Genomic DNA, 18,432 nt, shown 5'->3' on the forward strand with positions numbered 1-18,432 from the left:
TGACAACATGCTCCATCCCCTGATCAGTGATCAGAGCATTCCCATATTGGTTTCTTTGCCTGAGTAAGATGCACGTTTCTTGAGCATGCATACAGGTTTTCATTAACAAACATTCAGTTACAATTCACTAGATATGAACTCTTTCCCCCTCAAGGTTGTTACTGGTAGAAATTTGCCAAAGATGACAAAAGAAAATCCTCTGATGATCTAATCCCTAGCCGGATTTGTTTAACCAAAGTTAACCCAGATATATGAACATTTAAACTGCAGATACCATTCAATAGCAAAAATTTATCTTGTTCCTGTGTGTCAGTGAGAGAATGCAAGTCAGCAATGGGTCATTCAGAGGAACTGAGCAGAGGCTGAATTGAAATAACTTCTCTGCATATGACAGGTGGGTTTTGTTCTACCTGTCCAGCTAGAAACAGGCTGGAGTCACATCTTTTGCTCTAGTGGCTTTCTTAGCCTAGAGCAGCAGTACCAGTGATGCCTGTCCTTATGCCAACAAGCCACGTCACTAATGGCAAGAGATGTATTTGTTAATGTTCGTATATATATTAAGCTCTCCCACAGTAACAATATGCACCAAGTTTAATCAAAACTGGTTCTTGTGTTGAGCTGTACACACAGTGTACTTCCTTAGACCGGAGAGTAAAACATACCTCAGACTTCAGCACTGAAAAGACAACTCTACTGTTATTCAAAAGAGGAGCTATATCAGGGAATAATTACCATAAGCAAAGAATTTGCTTGAGGTATTGTGGTTAAGATGAACCAAAGAGTTTGACAGGACTAAAGAGTTTAAGACACATCCAAAAGATCTATTTGTCTCCTCAGGATATATAACTTCTTATATCCATTTTGAATCTGACCTTCCATAAAAATAAAGTACTGCATCTGCTTTCTGGATAAACGCTACATTTTTTTTTTCAGTTCGATAAACCAGTTGGCTGGTATCACTATATAGAATTTGTTGTTTGCATTCACAGATGCAACTGAGATTCAAGGTAACCTTTACTACATCAAAATGTGCATCACCAATAACCTTTAGTGAAACCTTTCATTTACAAGAGAAATATTGCTGTACTATGGCTGTAAATCACATGAATCTGCATTCTTGTTTATACACGTTATTCAGCAGCATATCTAAAAATGGCTACTGAGAGGATTTCACACCCAGTACGACTTTTTTTCCTGTACCAGGCATGGAAATAAATATCACAGTAAGATTGAAAATAGACTAAAAAAAATACACCTCACTATATTAATGCTTTGACTTCAGCAAAGCATTTGACACCGTCTCCCACAGCATCCTCACGGCAAAACTGAGGAAGTGTGGACTGGATGATCGGGTAGTGAGGTGGACTGCAAACTGGCTGAAGGAGAGAAGCCAGAGAGTTGTGATCAATGGGGCGGAGTCTGGTTGGAGGCCTGTATCTAGTGGAGTGCCTCAAGGGTCAGTTCTGGGACCAATACTGTTCAATATATTCATCAATGACTTGGATGAGGGAATTGAGTGTACTATCAGCAAGTTTGCTGATGACACCAAGCTGGGAGGAGTGGCTGACACGCCAGAAGGCTGTGCTGCCATCCAGCGAGATCTGGACAGGCTAGAGAGTTGGGCGGGGAAAAATTTAATGAAATATAACAAGGGGAAATGTAGAGTCTTGCATCTGGGCAGGAACAACCCCAGGTTCCAGTACAGGTTGGGGAATGACCTATTAGAGAGCAGTGTAGGGGAAAGAGACCTGGGGGTCCTGGTGGACAGCAGGATGACCATGAGCCAGCACTGTGCCCTTGTGGCCAAGAAGGCCAATGGCATCCTGGGGTGTATTAGAAGGGGGGTGGTTAGTAGGTCCAGAGAGGTTCTCCTTCCCCTCTACTCTGCCCTGGTGAGACCTCATCTGGAATATTGTGTCCAGTTCTGGGCCCCTCAGTTCAAGAAGGACAGGGAACTGCTGGAGAGAGTACAGCGCAGGGCCACAAAGATGATTAAGGGAGTGGAGCATCTCCCTTATGAGGAAAGGCTGAGGGAGCTGGGTCTCTTTAGCTTGGAGAAGAGGAGACTGAGGGGTGACCTCATCAATGTTTATAAATATATAAAGGGTGGGTGTCACGAGGATGGAGCTAGGCTCTTCTCAGTGACAACCAACAGTAAGACAAGGGGTAATGGGTTCAAGCTGGAACACAAGAGGTTCCACTTAAATGTGAGAAGAAACTTCTTCTCAGTGAGGGTGACAGAGCACTGGAACAGGCTGCCCAGGGGGGTTGTGGATTCTCCTTCTCTGGAGACATTCAAAACCCGCCTGGACGCCTTCCTGTGTAACCTCACCTAAGTTTTCCTGCTCTGGCAGGGGGATTGGACTAGATGATCTTTTGAGGTCCCTTCCAATCCCTAACATTCTGTGATTCTGTGATTCTGTGATTAAGAAAGCCATTAGAATTTTGAAGGAGTTAGACACAGAAGTTATAAATGAGTACAGATAATAGGCAAAGAATATGTAAAGACTGACTTTACAATAAGCAGCAGTAATTTTCAGATGCCAGGAAGAACGAAATCACCAGGTACATTCACTAAAGCTAGCTTGTTTTGTTTAGAAAAAGTCTTAAATTCGACATCTAGACATAGAATATACAGTTACAGTAGTACAGACTAGTGAAAGATGCTACTACTTACAGGATCCAAATGCAAAACCTCATAAGGATTGTATTCTTGATATTCTCGGTCCGTTTTGGAAACTTTGTATGCAAGAAACAAAAATAATGCCCAGCCTGCAAGGAGGACTATTTTCCTGTTTGGAAGAAATAATTTTTTAAATGTACAAATCCACTAGCTCTAGTATAATTCTGCAAATAACGCAAGAAGCCACTTGATATCAGCCTTCAACACACAATATTAAAGCAGTAAGACACATTAAAGCCATTTTAAAGCAGGTATTTCAGTTATAACACCACCTTTGACACAGATGAGACAGCTGCTCTGACTTGTAATTAATTCGTTTTCTTTGGGTTTGGGGTTTTTTTGGGTTTTGTTTGATTTGTTTGTATGGGTTTTGGTTTTGTTAGGGTTTTTTTGTTTGGTTTTGGTTTGGTTGTTTTTAAATTCAGGCAGGCCACTATCAAAAAAAGACTCTTCCCATTCTTTAAGTCTCTGTCCTCAGCAGAAATACAACAGTACTTCCTGTTTTTAAAGGATTACTTTAACCTGATCCTAGACAATGTTTGGGGAAAAACAACCAAAAAAAAGCTAAAACAGATGCATAACAGACAGCAAACTATTTTGAGGGTGGGAGTTACAAATAAAGAGCTGAAGGACATAAAACCACCAACTTTGAACATTAAAAATATTATCATCGCATATTTGAATGTATATGTTTCCATATTAAATGTTTAAATCAAAAGACATCACTAGCACCACCAATTTCAGAGAGGGAAGATTATTTTCTAGAACAAGTAAACATATTGTTTACTTTTTTATTAGTGCTGAGGTTCGCTGGTTTCATTTAGCAGGTATTTTATAAAGGACAAACAGCATCCATCTTGATTTCAAGCCCTACTAGATAATAATGATTATCATTATTGAAATATAGCAGGTTGCAAATGTCTCTTCTGTGACAGAAAAGTAATTATTGTATAACTAATTCCAGCTATTATGATTACCAAAAGATGTATTTTTATAAAAATAAAAATATAGGAATTGCTTTAATGGAAGGTCATGTAAATGAAACATACTTCACCGTAGGAATTATGTTTTGTTGTGGTTTTAACAGTCGCAAACGATACCACAAGCATCTTCCGTATACATTTCGTATATTCTTTAATCGAATTTGCTCTGTAAAAATAAAGAGAAAGACTGTGATTAACCAATGTGACAAAAAGCAGAATGACAAACATGCTCACTACATAGAGTAGGTAGTACAAGCTCAGTTGAAGGACTAACAAAAGTTCCAGCAATACTGGAGAAAAGAATGTTTTGTATCCATTTAAGTGACACTGCACATCCACAAACATAAGAAGTTGGTCAGATTATTCTCCGCTACATAAAAGGAATCCATTCTATGTTCCACATGCCACATAGCAACCGTCACTTGCGAACCCAGCCTTTGCCTGGCTAACGCACAACTCCAAATTTTCTTGCTGCCATTTTATACTTGACTCAAACAAGTCTCCCATTTCACTATGTCAGCTACCGTGTACAGGAAAAAACAAACAAGCCACAAAAAAAAAAAAAATTCCGACCCACATGCAAAACTGTGTTTGTACACAACTAAAGAGTGCACCTAGAGCAATAGCTACTGCCTCAATACAAAATACGATGCATTTTCCTCCTCTTTGCAACATCTGCTTTTTATATAATAAGTTGCCTTCATTTAGGTTTTTCCCTTTGAAAGGGAAAAGGAAGGAAGAGTAAGATAACAGCTATTTGTAGGCCATATAGACCCGTAATACCGGCCCTTGGCAAGAGTGTATACACATTAACAATTAAGTAGCCAACAAGGTTCCCTCCTGTGTCCTTTCAGGACAGGACTGGGCTGGAAGGAAATTGTATTTGTACTGTCAAAGTCACCATGACAAAGCTCTCTCCATTAAGAGAGTTTTAGTTGTATTCCAGAGTGAATCAAGACCAACTCAGTCAAAGTCATCTTCTATGCTAAGAAAACTACAGGGGAAAGCAAATAGCTCGAACAGAATTTCTGTAAGTGCTGAAATTGTATGTTAGCACTGAAATTATATGTTATAAAGTGACTTCAATCCTGTTTATCTTGTAAGTAACTTGTCTATCCATAGGCTATGCAGTCTGACATGCAACACTTCTGAAGTGAGGTCACTGTAACTACCTTACTTGCAAAAGAATAAGACCACTAGGCCCTTTTCAGACTAAAGAAGAAAGAATGAAAAGGAAAAAAAAATCATCCTGTCTCAATATATTTAGATACTGCTGGTGAACAAAGTGACTAAATTTCCCAATTTAAATGAGTTGGGGAACTATCTAAATGCAGGAATTATATTACCAACTTTGATCCAAAGCACACGTCAATCATCTTAAAAAGCCTTAAAAGCGCAAAGTTGAGATTTAAGATGACAATGCCCTCATCTTAAATAAAATAGCAGTTATGATACAATGGAAACATTTTTCTTTGGCAAATTTTGAAAAGGTGATTGTGGAGGACAGTGACCACCTCTGTTGAGTTATTCTGAAGATACTGGGAGGTGGGATACAGTGCTCAGTGATCTGCTTGAATCTCTAAGCAAGCATGCAACTCAGATTAAACATCTAGAACTTCAATTGGCAGTCACCAAACTATCCGAGGCCAAAGAAACATGACCATAAATGCCAATATTGCGTACCAGATCAACCACAAAGTCAGATTTAACCCAGATCATATGCGAGCACAGGATGGTACTTCAAACTCTGGCTGATTTGGCCGAAACAGACAGTGGGAACACAGATGCCACCAGGCCACCCACGAACTAGTAAAGCAGGCAAAATACTAAAGCTTGCAGAGACATAGTTCAGGAACCAGAAAAACTGTATCAGATTATTCTGAACTACTTAATTCTGTACCGTGTATCTTCCCCAAAACTCAATATGACACTCAAGAGCTTGATGGGATTCCTTGAGGGGACCAGATTAGTTGTCCCACCACTCCCAAAGAGGGAGAGGTAGAGATAATGGAAGATGAGTCAGCCCCCCGCATCTGATCCGACTCTTGCAGAGCTTCAAAATGAGCTTCCAAATTGGTCTCACGGTTTTGTGCAACGGATAAACCGCACAGGTATTTTGCGGTTCTCCTAATCTGCAAAGATTGTTCACATACTTAAACCAGATATTAAACATGAAACTTTCTAAACAAAAAAGGATATGACTAATATTTGGTTAAGCAACCGCCCACTCAGTTTCACTCACTTGTGTAAGGCTTTAGAAAGCACGGTGAAGGAAAAATTCATATGGCAATGAAAACAGGATTAAAATGCAACTCTGACTCCCTACTGGTAGAATGCAAATTAATTTAACATTTTCTATTTGCAATTTTTTTTCCTTTTAAGACAAAAATTGTGGGATATCTCTATTAGTTGAGAACTGGATCCACCACAGCTAGAAGTGAGCTAATTGTTACTTAAAATTAAACTATGATTTTTAATGCAGAAGTAAGAGGCATTACCAGCCAGAAAACCAAAAGGGAGTGAGTGCTGTTTGGTAGCTGTCTTAACTGGCTACACTGCACGAATACCTAAAACTAACATGAAAACACATTACCAGTGTGTTTGGAGAAAGAGAAGGTGACTAAGAAAGACAACTTTGTTTACTCAACGCTGTAAAACTAAGCCTAACAGGATATGACTCCTTTTAGCGTTTTTGCTAGGATGCTTTTAGCAAGCTGCTGTTCCTTGTCTTTAAAAAAAAAAAAATCTGTGCCACCTTGCAATACAATGCCCCAATTCTCAAACCTGCCTACTGACCAGCCCCGCAAGTGCCAGATGATCCCCTCTGCAGCCTCCCTGCAAGAACAGCCAATGCCCTTCACCTTACCCTGCCAAAAAGCCCTTAGGGGAAGGCACCACAGAGAACAGAAAAATAAGTGTACACAGTAAATTAAAAAGTTAGGATAAGGTCAAATAAAAACTGACCACAGGGGAAAATGAAGCTAGACACTGAAGAGAGAACTGAGTTTTTGGAACAGCCTTCCTATAGCAGCTGCAGAAGTCATGTTTTGTGAACAGTGAGAGGGAGGAGAAACCCACGACACAAAACACCACACACCAAACACCACCAACAAGGCAAGTGGTATGAGCAAAACTTAAGCCCTCCACTTAAGTCAGTTAAAGAGTCCCTGACAATGATGCCATGGAACAGCGCACATACATCTGAACAACTCTGGATCAAATCTAATTACAGTTGATTAAACTATACAAAAGCAAAAGCACCTCAATTTATTTCCGATCTTGGGATGGCAATGGTCTCATCTGATTAACAATGCAAAAAGGAAACAGAGCACTAAAAAGATGAATGTTTATAGCTATCTATCCAGAACATAAAGAACTGCATTCTTCCCAAGTTAAGGCTAAAGTCCAGACTATTCAAATTATTCAGAGCTATCCTGAGGCATTTCCTCTGTCACATGTCATCATTAACACATATTAACTTGTGGAATTCAAAAACAGGCAGCTACTTGGGAGAAAGAAGGAGGAGTACAGAAGTACAGACAGCATCACTCCCAGCTTAGGCAGAAAGCCACTGGCAAAACATCACCCTGAATTAAAAAGCTATATTCCTGCTGTATCCAGGAAAAACAGGCTTCCTGTTAATTTACAGACAACATATGTGATCGCACCAAAGAAACACTTACATTGTTAAGAAAAAATTGGCTGCAGGAAAAAGGAAAAAAAAAAAGCTAGCAAGAGCCAGAATACCAGATAAGTACTATGCCTAAAAAAAATAAATAAATAAAGCAGCGATGTATTCTTAATGAGCAAGCTCTGGATAAATTGGGTCCTTTTTTGCTTTACCTTCCTCTCCCAAGCAGTTTTCTTTCACAGAATTGGATTTGCCATGCCACAGAACTGCCACAGTCCCTGCAGCATCCTGCAGACCCCAAGCATGCACAAGTACACGTTACACATTACATGCTGCTCAGGGTAAAGCTTTGCAGCAAAAGAGGAATTGCACCTTCTTTGGATTTTAGCGCTGGAATCCTTGCTCTGTCAGGGAAAGAGGTTCAGAGTCTGAAAGGCAGATAAGAGTTCTCTGTTTCTTCTCGCTCCAGATCATGGCTCCCCATTAAACCACAAGAGCACTTCAGACGCTGTCCTTTGATACAGGATTACAAGGAGACAAGTGGTGGGGGCAATGATTTTCCTCTGGTCAAAACGCCTTCTCATTTGATGGGTAAAACCCTCAACAATACTGAATCTCTTCTATGGCTTTTAAAATAGGTATTAAACAGCCTTGAAAAGCTAAGGCATGGTGCACCCACAGGCTTTTGAATTAATCTAGCTAACAATAATCCATGCAAAGTACTGTTAAAGCACATCTCTCAGAGGAGCATGTAGGGTGCAAGTTCATTTTGCAAATAATCTGGGGAAGCATCCTATACTTCCCCCATTTCTCCTCAAATTGTTATAGATGCATCCAAAGTTCCTGAGATTCACAAGCAATTTTTCATCAATACAACTCTTACATTCAGAGGGTTCTCACAAGTGCTTATAACAATATCTTGACAAATCTATGTGAATATCCAGCCAAAACTACATCTTAACACACCCTTCAAGCTTTCAAGAAATAAACCAATTACTGATACAAAAGGGAACCTGAGTGCCATCTCTTTCAATCGTTCAGAAAGAGCTAGTCAGGTCATCCAGTGATACTAGCAGGTTTTAATCTAACATTGTCTAAAGTTTTTAGATAAAAGAAAATAAAAATCAAGATCCCAGCATGGCTAGGCTATTCATAACTGAGGGGGGGAAAGTCCATCTGTACACTAATCTGCTTACTACTTTCGGATGAGAATAAAGTAATTAACAAATATTTTAGACTTTTGCTTCCTTAAAGACAGCTGTCCATTTGGCTACATACCTTAACTAGAGAATGACTAAAGATCAATGATCTGTAAATTTGAGATATAGCCAACTTGATGTTGACTCCAAAGAGGTATACAACATCTGAATTACAAGCTCAAAGCAATTATTTAAAAAGGAGGGAAAAAAAATCATCTTTGATCTTTATTTCTTTTATTTGGTGACTAAAGGTCTTCTTCCTTTGTATTTCAGGTGACAATACAGGTATCAGCAGAGAATGCTTAAGTAAATAATTGATTCTTTTTTGTCAGAACTTAAGTATGTCTCTTGAATATCAAGATCTTCAGAGAGAGCGATTTTAGGATGAATAAGCCAGATGTGTCCACTTTTTCTTGGTGGGTAACCCAGACAACACAAGTCTCTGTATCACAGAACAGCTGAATATTTGAGGTTGGAAGAGACCTCTGGAAATCATCTAATCCAACGCTGCTGCTCGGAGGTCAAATAAAACAGGTTGCTCAGGGCTCTGGCTGTAGACCTTTTGAGTATCTTCAAGGACAGAGACTGTGGAGTCTCTCTGAACAACCTGTTCTAGTGTTTGATCAGCCTCATAGGGCAAAAAAAAATCTCTCATGTCTGTGTCTCAACATCTGTTCATTCATCCACCACATGATGGGTGAAGAACACAGGGTACACAAACACAGAAGGAAGCTGATCACAGGTTGCATCCACAGTTTCTGTTGATTACATACAACCATCAAAAAAAGATGTGGGATACAAGGAATTTTGTATTGCTTTATGGTGTTCATCCCAAACACAACAGCACTGCACAAGTTTTGTTTCATTTTTAGTAACCTGTGTAGGGTAACATAACCCACCTTTTACTTCAGAAACTACTTCTGCCTTACACCTTTCTGACAGTGACACAGAAGTGGTCTTCACTGCTCTCATACTAAAAGAGTTTGAGAAGTCATATTTGTTTCTGAAGAAACAGGAGAATCCATTTTATCCTCAGGAATGCTTGACGAATGATCCCTACCTAGACCTGATCTTTCTGTTTCAGGTTCTAGAGGGTCCAACAACTGCTCCAAAAGAAAACCTAATAGAGATTCTTTTTCATTTTTTACATCCTCCTAAGAAACAAGTTTACACATTTATTGGAGATGGGCAACTCTGGAAGAGAGGGAAGGGGAAAGGAAGGGAAGGGAAAGAGATACACCTGGAATGATACAAAAGTAAAAAATCTTAATCACCAGAATCTTGTTTCAGCTACAACAAACACAGCAGTTTTAGGAAAAGATACCACAAAATAAGACTATCAGTACTCTAGAAGTATATAAAAGTCTGAAAAGATTATACAGTCAGTTTTTAGGACAACCAAAAACTAACTAAAAACATAATATCCAGAATAAATTGAAGCCATCAGTTTTCCATCATTCTGTCTGAAACAATAGGAAAGAACAGAAACACCTCCTAGCCTCCTGCCTCCTTTCTGCCTTCAGGCTACTGAGAAAAGCAAAGGCAGCAAGTCTAAAATACAGCTCCAGTGGACTCTATCATAAAAATAAATATGAGGAGGTGCACATGAAACATCCAGCACACCAGATGCAGACAGTTTACCCAAAGTGGAACACTGCTTGGTTTCAAAATAAAAGCACTTCTTCCAGCAAGGAACATGGAGTGACGGAGTTCTGCAGCCCAAGAAATGCCAAGATCACTTAAAAGACAGACTTTCACAAACCTTACTTGCAGCGTGTCATCCCCTCTCTATCCTTGCCTTGGAAATTAGTACCTGTGGACTACAACAGATACAAGTAGTACACACAGGTTGCAAACCTTGAGTAAAGGTTATGACCCCAGGGTACCATGGCTCTAAGCATTAAACATGTTCCATTAAAACTGAGGGTAACAGAGCTCAGCAGAACCACTGCTCGAGTTTCTGATTTTGCTGCTTTTAATTCAGAGTTCTACAGTTTTAATCCTCTGTGCACTCAAAAAGGTTCCTGTTTCCTTTCAACAGCTATGTATCTGTATAAATATATACTATGTATACACATACACATGCCAATGCTGAACTTCAACAATCACAGAAATTAAACAATGTTACAATTTATTTACTGAGGTGTTGAACTGGGGCTTTCCAAACAAATTCGCCTTTTTAATCACAGAATCATTTCTCAGATAACAGGTGATGAATACAAGTATGAAAATACTACCCTACTGTATTACTAGGTCACTTTAGCTTATCTCTATTGGCATTTTCCTTAATAATTACTATAAAATAATATCCACATGGATATAGTACGGTATCTGGGAAAAAATAAAAATCACAAGATTAGGAAAAAACCCTACATTTGCTTTCAAACGAAGACACTGACAATGATGTTTTAAAGCAGTAACCCATCTCCTCCAGCAACTAAGAGGCAGGATTCAAACTCACAGTAACTCAAAGTCAGGAACTCTTATGAAGTACTAATAATTTCAAACCTCATTATAATAGCATTGACTTATAGTGTAAAATCTCGTTACAAGGCATAAAACAAAATAGATTGATTTAAAAGTGTTCTAAAATGCAGCTGCTTAAATCCAAAAACCTTCAAATGACCACTAGCATTTCAATTAAGATTACAAGTCACATAAAACACTGGGGAAAGACTTCGAACTGACCATTCCAGTGAAGAATTAAGTGATCTGAACTGATGCTTTCTGATTTTAATGTCTATTACTGTAAGACTTTTCCTCATTACCCCAAGTTTATCTATAAAGAGGTCATGCCCAAGTTAGCCTCTTCACTAAAATGTTTATAGCCGAATAATCTGACCCTCATTTTCAGAGAGATTTTTCTGTCTAGTAAATACTCATAGAAATAATCAAATAATATTAGCTGGTTTGAGTAACATGCTGTTGACTATTAAAACTCAGTTCATAAGCTACAGAAGGTCCTGTGAAAGACCTTAATAGCAAGGCTGCTTCTTTTCTGTAGCAGGTTTTGCAGCAATTAGTACAAGGGACAAAAAGTAACCCAACTTTGCATTTGCACAGTTCCACATGTGTTTCCTGACCAAAAGACAGCATTTGTTACTAACAACATTAATAAACAGTAACATAAGATTATTCAATATCTTGAAAGTTAAATTATTTTCAGAGCTGACTTACCTGGACTTTCTGTTTACAGTCGGCCTCGCTGGACTCAGGGCACAGTTCCACATTACTCCTAATCAAGCCATTTCAAAACCTTCTCCTTCCTCCTAGTATACTGTCTCATTTGTGCTGGCAAAACTACAAGTGGGAATAACTAAACTAACTTTTAAGCTACATCACCTAAATTGTCAAATTTATAGTGGGGCTAGACCTATAGGTGCATCAGCAAAACTTTAATAGATTCTGAGAGGAATCAGAAAACTGACCATTTTAATATGAAATGACACCCGTATGAGTCAAGGTTAACAATTTCAGATTAAATTAACAACAACACCGGGCTCCAAGACTTACACATCCTTAATTATCAGGTATATTTTATGAATGTGGTATGTGGAGGAAACCAGAACACATGCAATACAAAACAAATGCAGATAAAAGTCACTTAGCATACTACCAGTCACTAAAAATGCCTGTATTCAGTACTGTTCTCATACACACCTTGAAGAAACTATAATCAAGGACAGAATTAGTGAACATGAGGATAAGCAACATACATGCATTTATCATCAATAGGGCTTCTGTAAAGAGAAAGTGAGCTTTACAAACTTGAGTCCTCTAAAGGAAGTAAACATATGGAAGAGGAGATCCTACTGACATAGTCTGTGGTTTCCAGAAGGCTTTTAAAAGGTTTCTCTTAGAAGTCTTTCAGGACAACTACATAACAATTGTAAAAATAAATGAGACTAGAACACAGAGTGAATGGTCAGTTCTCACAGCAGAAGAAAATCACCAGGAGTTCTGCAGAAATCTGTGTCGGAGCTATGATACATTTCGCTAGGAACTAACACTGGTAAAGGGTTAAGCAATAAAATAAAGCTTCTGGACAATATTAAACTTATTCTAGGTGGCAGGGGTATCCTAAAGAATTGCAAAGATCAAGCAAATGGACTACAGAATCACAGGTGGAATTCAGGGTATGAAAATGTAAAGAGCAAGGGGCACCATCACCTCTCAGGAATGCGATCCTGGTGTTGCGAGAAACTGCCCTGTGAACACCTCAGCTGAATGCTTATTCATTTTAAAAAGCAAAGCAAATGTTTAGAGCATTCCTGTGAGGAAAGGAAGATAACATTATTCCACCATATAAGCTTAAGGTATGTATAACCTTAAGTATGATACACAGTCCTAGTTCCCACCTCTTAAAGAGGGGCAACTAGAAAACATTCAATTAAGGTGAAAAGAGCCATCATATGTATGAGAAAATTTATGTCCCAAATACAAGCTACAAATCTTTCGGCTGGGAGAGAGAAAAGTATATGGAGAGGTAACAGAAGGCTGTAAAATACCTAAGTGACAGCCAGGACATACAGGATTGAATGTTTACTGCCTCTTCCATTAGAGCAAATAAGGACCATAAAATAAGAAGCAGATACAAAACAAAAGTGATTATTTGCTATGTGGGCAGCAGAGCTGGTGAACTCCTTGCCGCAGGATGGCAGGGAGGCTGTGCTGAAAGAGTCATTGAACTGAAAACCATTGGAAACTGGGAGAATATGCAAACGAAGCACCATTTATGCTTGTCCTGCTATTCCCTCCTTAAGACATATACTTTTGTAATATCATGTAAAGAAGACACTTGACCTGACCCAGTATATCCACTTTTCTGTTTCTCAAAAAAAGATATTTGAAACTTTATTGGTAAGCCTTTGTAGAAGTCACAATGTTAGCAAATATCCTAGCTTCAAACAGTTCAACCAGTCAACCAAGATAAAGGCATCTTTTGAATCTAAAATGCATCACCTCCAACAGAAACATGTTTAGAATGCTTATAATTTTCTGTACAAGGGAAAAATAAAGTGAAAATCTGAAATCACCTCTTCAATCTTCTCAATTAATTGTACACTTATTTAAAAACCTGGTGCAGGCACAAATCTTTTTGCTCAGGAAAGAAATGAAGTACCTATTTTGGGCTTCTCCCTACTCTTGACATGGTCCAGCCAGCACAACCTCCCTTACCGTGAAATGGAGGCACCACATGTGTCAGGTCCTGGCTGACAACTGAGGGAAAGGACTACAGCTCCCTCAGCAGGAGAAGGCAGCACGGCGGGGGAAAGGACACAGCGGCAGCCCCGCTCTAGACTTGTTCAAAATCCTGCAGTTCTGCACCCCTCTTTGCGTGTTCTCCCAGTTTCCAATGTTTTTCAGTTCAATGACTCTCTTTTAGCACAGCAAACACTCTCCATGAATTTAAAAAAAAAAAAAAACAAAAACACACACACACCACACACACCCAAAACCAAAAAACACACCACACACACACTTACCAAACTCCAAATCCTCACTTTTGAATCACTACTGATCCCATTCCTCACCACCGACCTTGCTCCTCTCTCAAGTTCCTGCTCCTATTCCAAGAATGGTTTAGCTGCTCATGAAACCGTAACTGACCCATCACACTTTACCCTTGAATATATCAGGTTAAATAGCACTAACTTGAATTCTCTAGTACGTACATCCTGGTACATCCTGGTAGTTCAGTGTTGTCTATGTGAGCAGTCAAGATATTCCCGCAGCAAGTAGAAAATTAACAACAAGGTATATACTAAACTTTTACAACACTGTTTTCATAAGCTTCCATAACAAAGATTGAACATTAAAAAAAAAAAGCCACAGAAACAGCTTTATTTTCATCTACATGTAATGAGAGAGAAAGTTCCTTTAATAGCTTGATCTTTATCTTGCAACAAAAAGCTTGTCAGAATTAAGTGTTCTGGACAGTCTTGAAGTTACTCAATGAATCTCTAGTACAGGGTTATTAATTTTATTTTACTACTAGGAGGTTACAATGCTTATAATAAGATTACAGTACTTAAAAAAAATTATAGGAAAAGACATGCCTTTTTTCCAAACAACAGAGCCATTTAGATAACTCTGTCCAAATGTTTTGTTTTGAAAAGCATTTTTAGAGGTAATTGCTAGGCATTAGTAATGACATCTCATGATGTTTGCCCTTCAAACTTTTCTGTAAAAACACCCTACTGCTTCAAAATGCGATACAGTAAAACACTAACAAAATAGTATTAAATATCACCATTATATTACAGTCTCCCTTTTAATAGTCACTAATAAGCTGTATTTTCTGAACTTGGAATGGTTTAAGGTAACCACAGTACTCTCAATACCTCAAAAGAAATCCATTTATATGTAATAACAGTTTTTAAATGCATAACTGAGTTTCACTGACTCTCCTCCCACTTCCTGACACACTGCTCAAAGATTATATTAACAGGAAAGGATAAGCACACACACACATGGGCACAGAACACTTATATTCAGAGATCAAGTTTTCACACCTATGCCCATCCACCACACAAGTATCAGCAATGAGCACGGCATCACGTGTTTTTATCCTATCCTTTTATCCCGCTCTTTACCAGCATCCTGTACTTTTATCCTGTACTACACCGAATACTGAAACACTGTGAAATACTTTTGAGGCAAGATTAATGAGTTTTCAGTGAGCTGTGAGCAAGGACAGGGGTCACAGTCAACCCACTCCAACCAATCTGATCTCACCAGAGGATGAGAAGCAACACATAAGAATTCTACCCCGGAGTGAGAGCAGTAGTATTAGGTAGCACCAAGATGCCCTTCTTCTCCTCCAGGTGCTGTAAGGTATAAGTGCTCATTACAGATAGCAGAAATGCTGCCTGCATTCCCTACATTGGCTTGAGTCACATCCAAGTTGCACACTGTTTGTCCTTAAAGAGCCTCAGTTCCTCTATTTCCATCTTCAAGCAAGAGATTAATATGGATCTCTCAAAACAGCCTTGAGATCTACAGATGAAAAATGCACCAAAAAAAATTAGAGAAGCCTTGATACTCACATTACTACACAGGGATATCCAGTATAGTGGGCAGATACACAGAAGCATGGTTCCTGATACAGTAAACCTTTACGAAAGGACTTCTCAGGACTTCCGTTCAAGAGTTCGAGCACGTGCAAAGTGTTACCTATCTACAGTAACATGCAAAAAACCCTACTGCTTCCAAATAGCAATAAAGTAAAAAAACCTAACAAAATAGTATTGAGTATCTCCATTACAGTCTATTCTCCCTTTTAGTACTCACCTAACAAGCTATATTTTTATAGCATTTCTGTACTTTGCCTAGCCTCAATGCAAAAAGACTAGACTAGAACTGCAGTTCCCAAACTGCCTGTGCTACTTCCTAGAGGCATGGCATCTTCAAAGATTAGCAGGGAATAGCCTCCTTTAACCAGATTTTAAGTTTTTGTTTGTATTAGCCCAGTGTCCTTCAAGAAATCTTTAGCTACATCTCAGAAACATTTGAGAGTTGAGGGTGCAGGAGAGAAGGTTAGTGAGCAATAGGACAACACATAGCTGGTGGGGGTGTGGACCAAGAAAAAAAACATACACACTTTATTTGGGTTTCTATCACAATGAAAGTAAACTGAACGCCCTTTATTTCAATTTTGTTAAGCTATGAAAATGCAGCAGCTTATCCTTTTTTTTCCTCCATTCCTATAGTAGGCTTTTCTATTCTCACACTTCAAGAAGGAAGATCTATGTTCCAAGCAGAATAGCTCCTACAGCCTCTTTTCTCTCAGAGAAGAGACTGCAAAGGAAAACTTTCATTAACATTATCCCTCCATTCACAGATATTATTCTTTGGGATTTTTGAACTGTTCCCAACATCTTGTTTTGTTCAAGTTACTGTAAAAGACTCAGGAAAGGGACTTTTATTATTTCCAGCAGCTTTGCAACACATTATGAATACCCAGTGCCCTGAAATGGGTTAATTTATTTAACGCAGACCTAAATCAACTCAAAAATTAGAACCACCTCAATCTACAGCCACGTTTCAGCACAGCTTTATAATTATGTGTCTCAATTCAGCAGCACAGGTGCAAGTCAAAAAGCACACAAAGTTGAGCAAACACATCAGCATTGAGCAACAACTGGCACACTATCCAACTAAACTCATTCACCTCTTGCTTTCCATTTCCTTTCTAGACACTGATGTTCAATCCACAGAAGCCTACAGTGAAACTGGTTCAAAGCGAGTCCAACAATCCAAAGATACTTTGGCAGGCACTTATCCACCCCAATTGCTGGGAAAAAAAACATTTTCTGTTCAACTCTCACAATTAACTTTTTGAAAAATAACTTTAAAAACCCCATTTCAGAAAATACTTTTTAGTTAAGAAGTGAATCTGCACCAGAATAACTTTTTAGTAACTGTACTTTTGTTCCAGATCAAGAACAGTCCTTGAAATACTTTTCCTCACATGAATTCTGCTAAAGCTATACCAATATTTACCCACAACAGAGGTAAATCACAAAAGTATGATCTGTTTTTTTCCAATAATAAACCACACATCTATGTTTTAAAGATAGAAGTCAAGACTTGGCAGTTTCACCATCACCTGAAGCCATCAACACCACTGAAAGAATCAGTCTTCTCCCCCAGCTCACAGTCATATCCTGCACCATACCAGACATTCACAAAGTGAGTCCTCTACAGAAACCAATACACATTAAAAGACAGAAAAAAATGAGGCAAAAATTCATTTTAGCTCAAATGAGTTTCTTCCAGTGCCTCATGCTGCCCAGGGTGCTCTGTTTTGCACAAGCGAGGGGGAGAAATATAAGACTTGCTCTGTCAGAGCACTGCTACCTTGAAGTGGTTATGAAACTGCAGCCCAAGACACAAAGCTGAACAATTAACCTTTTACAAGAGCCTTATTAGCTCCACAATGAACGCCAAGGAGATATAGTCATTGGGACAAATCCGTTTTACAGAGTCAATTACCTGCTTGTTTGGTTTATCGAAGCTGAGGTAATGAAGTTATAGGACAGTTCACAGGGTGACTACCACAGCAAAACCCTCTCAAATATAACTACTGATCCTTACTACAGGTTGCAGCAACACTTCACAGGAACTCTCTCAGAATCCCTTGAGAAAGCAGGTTTAGATGCCTAGGAAATAAAAGCAGCTCAGATTTTACTCAAGACTTGAGGCAAAAAGTTAAATCACATTGTTTTTCAAGACAGTGGTATTGAAAAGGCTTTTCAAAGCTTTTAAAAAATAACTAAGAGCAAATCTTAATGGCTTGCCAAAAAACTATCCTACTAAAAAACTGACATTAGGTAACACATTCTGAGTTTTCTACAAGTAGTAAAGCAATATATATTTTCTTAATTTCCAGACTTCAGTATGGCAAAAACAAACACCAACTTTTTATCTTTAATTTACTCTGTGGTCACTTACTACAAAACCACAGCACAGAACACATGCTAAAATGTTACAGACCATTAGCAATTCCCAGATTTTTGGTGCTAAACCTCGCTTAAGAGAGCCGTGAACATTTTGCACTCTCATTCCTCACCCTCCACCGGCACTCTCTACTGCACCAAGTACCAGCAGCCCGTGGCAGCACATTTGCAGAAGGAAGCAGCAAGCACCAAAGGCTTGACCTCCCCACCATGAGCATTTCCCTCTTGCGTCACACTAGCTCTAGTCCACTCTCACAACACAATGTGGCTGAAGCACAACCTTCCAACCTAGTTTTTACCAAAAAAAGGAATCTGCTCTGTATCTTTCAGGTGCTCTGGTTCACATTGCAAAAGGTTCTTGAAGTGAGGAGGACAGGCAGGTGACTTGCTTCATTTCACTCCAATCCAGTCTTCCCACTCCTGCCAGGTTCTGCTGCAGCTGGAGCTATAACAGCTATGAAGTCCACCTGGATCT

General features: G+C 38.9%; 1 protein-coding gene across 1 annotated transcript in view; it reads right to left on the minus strand.

Annotated features, from left to right (window-relative positions):
• Positions 1-18,432, minus strand: part of SEC63 (SEC63 homolog, protein translocation regulator) — a 59,822-nt gene that overhangs the window by 38,530 nt on the left and 2,860 nt on the right. The window contains exons 2-3 of the mRNA XM_065632639.1: positions 3,733-3,832; positions 2,678-2,792 (exon numbers count right to left, since the gene is read on the minus strand). Of these exons, the coding sequence (XP_065488711.1) occupies positions 2,678-2,792; positions 3,733-3,832 (215 nt within the window). The remainder of the gene's footprint in view (positions 1-2,677; positions 2,793-3,732; positions 3,833-18,432) is intronic.

This window comes from Caloenas nicobarica, chromosome 3, assembly GCF_036013445.1.
Source record: "Caloenas nicobarica isolate bCalNic1 chromosome 3, bCalNic1.hap1, whole genome shotgun sequence".
Lineage (NCBI taxonomy): Eukaryota > Metazoa > Chordata > Aves > Columbiformes > Columbidae > Caloenas > Caloenas nicobarica.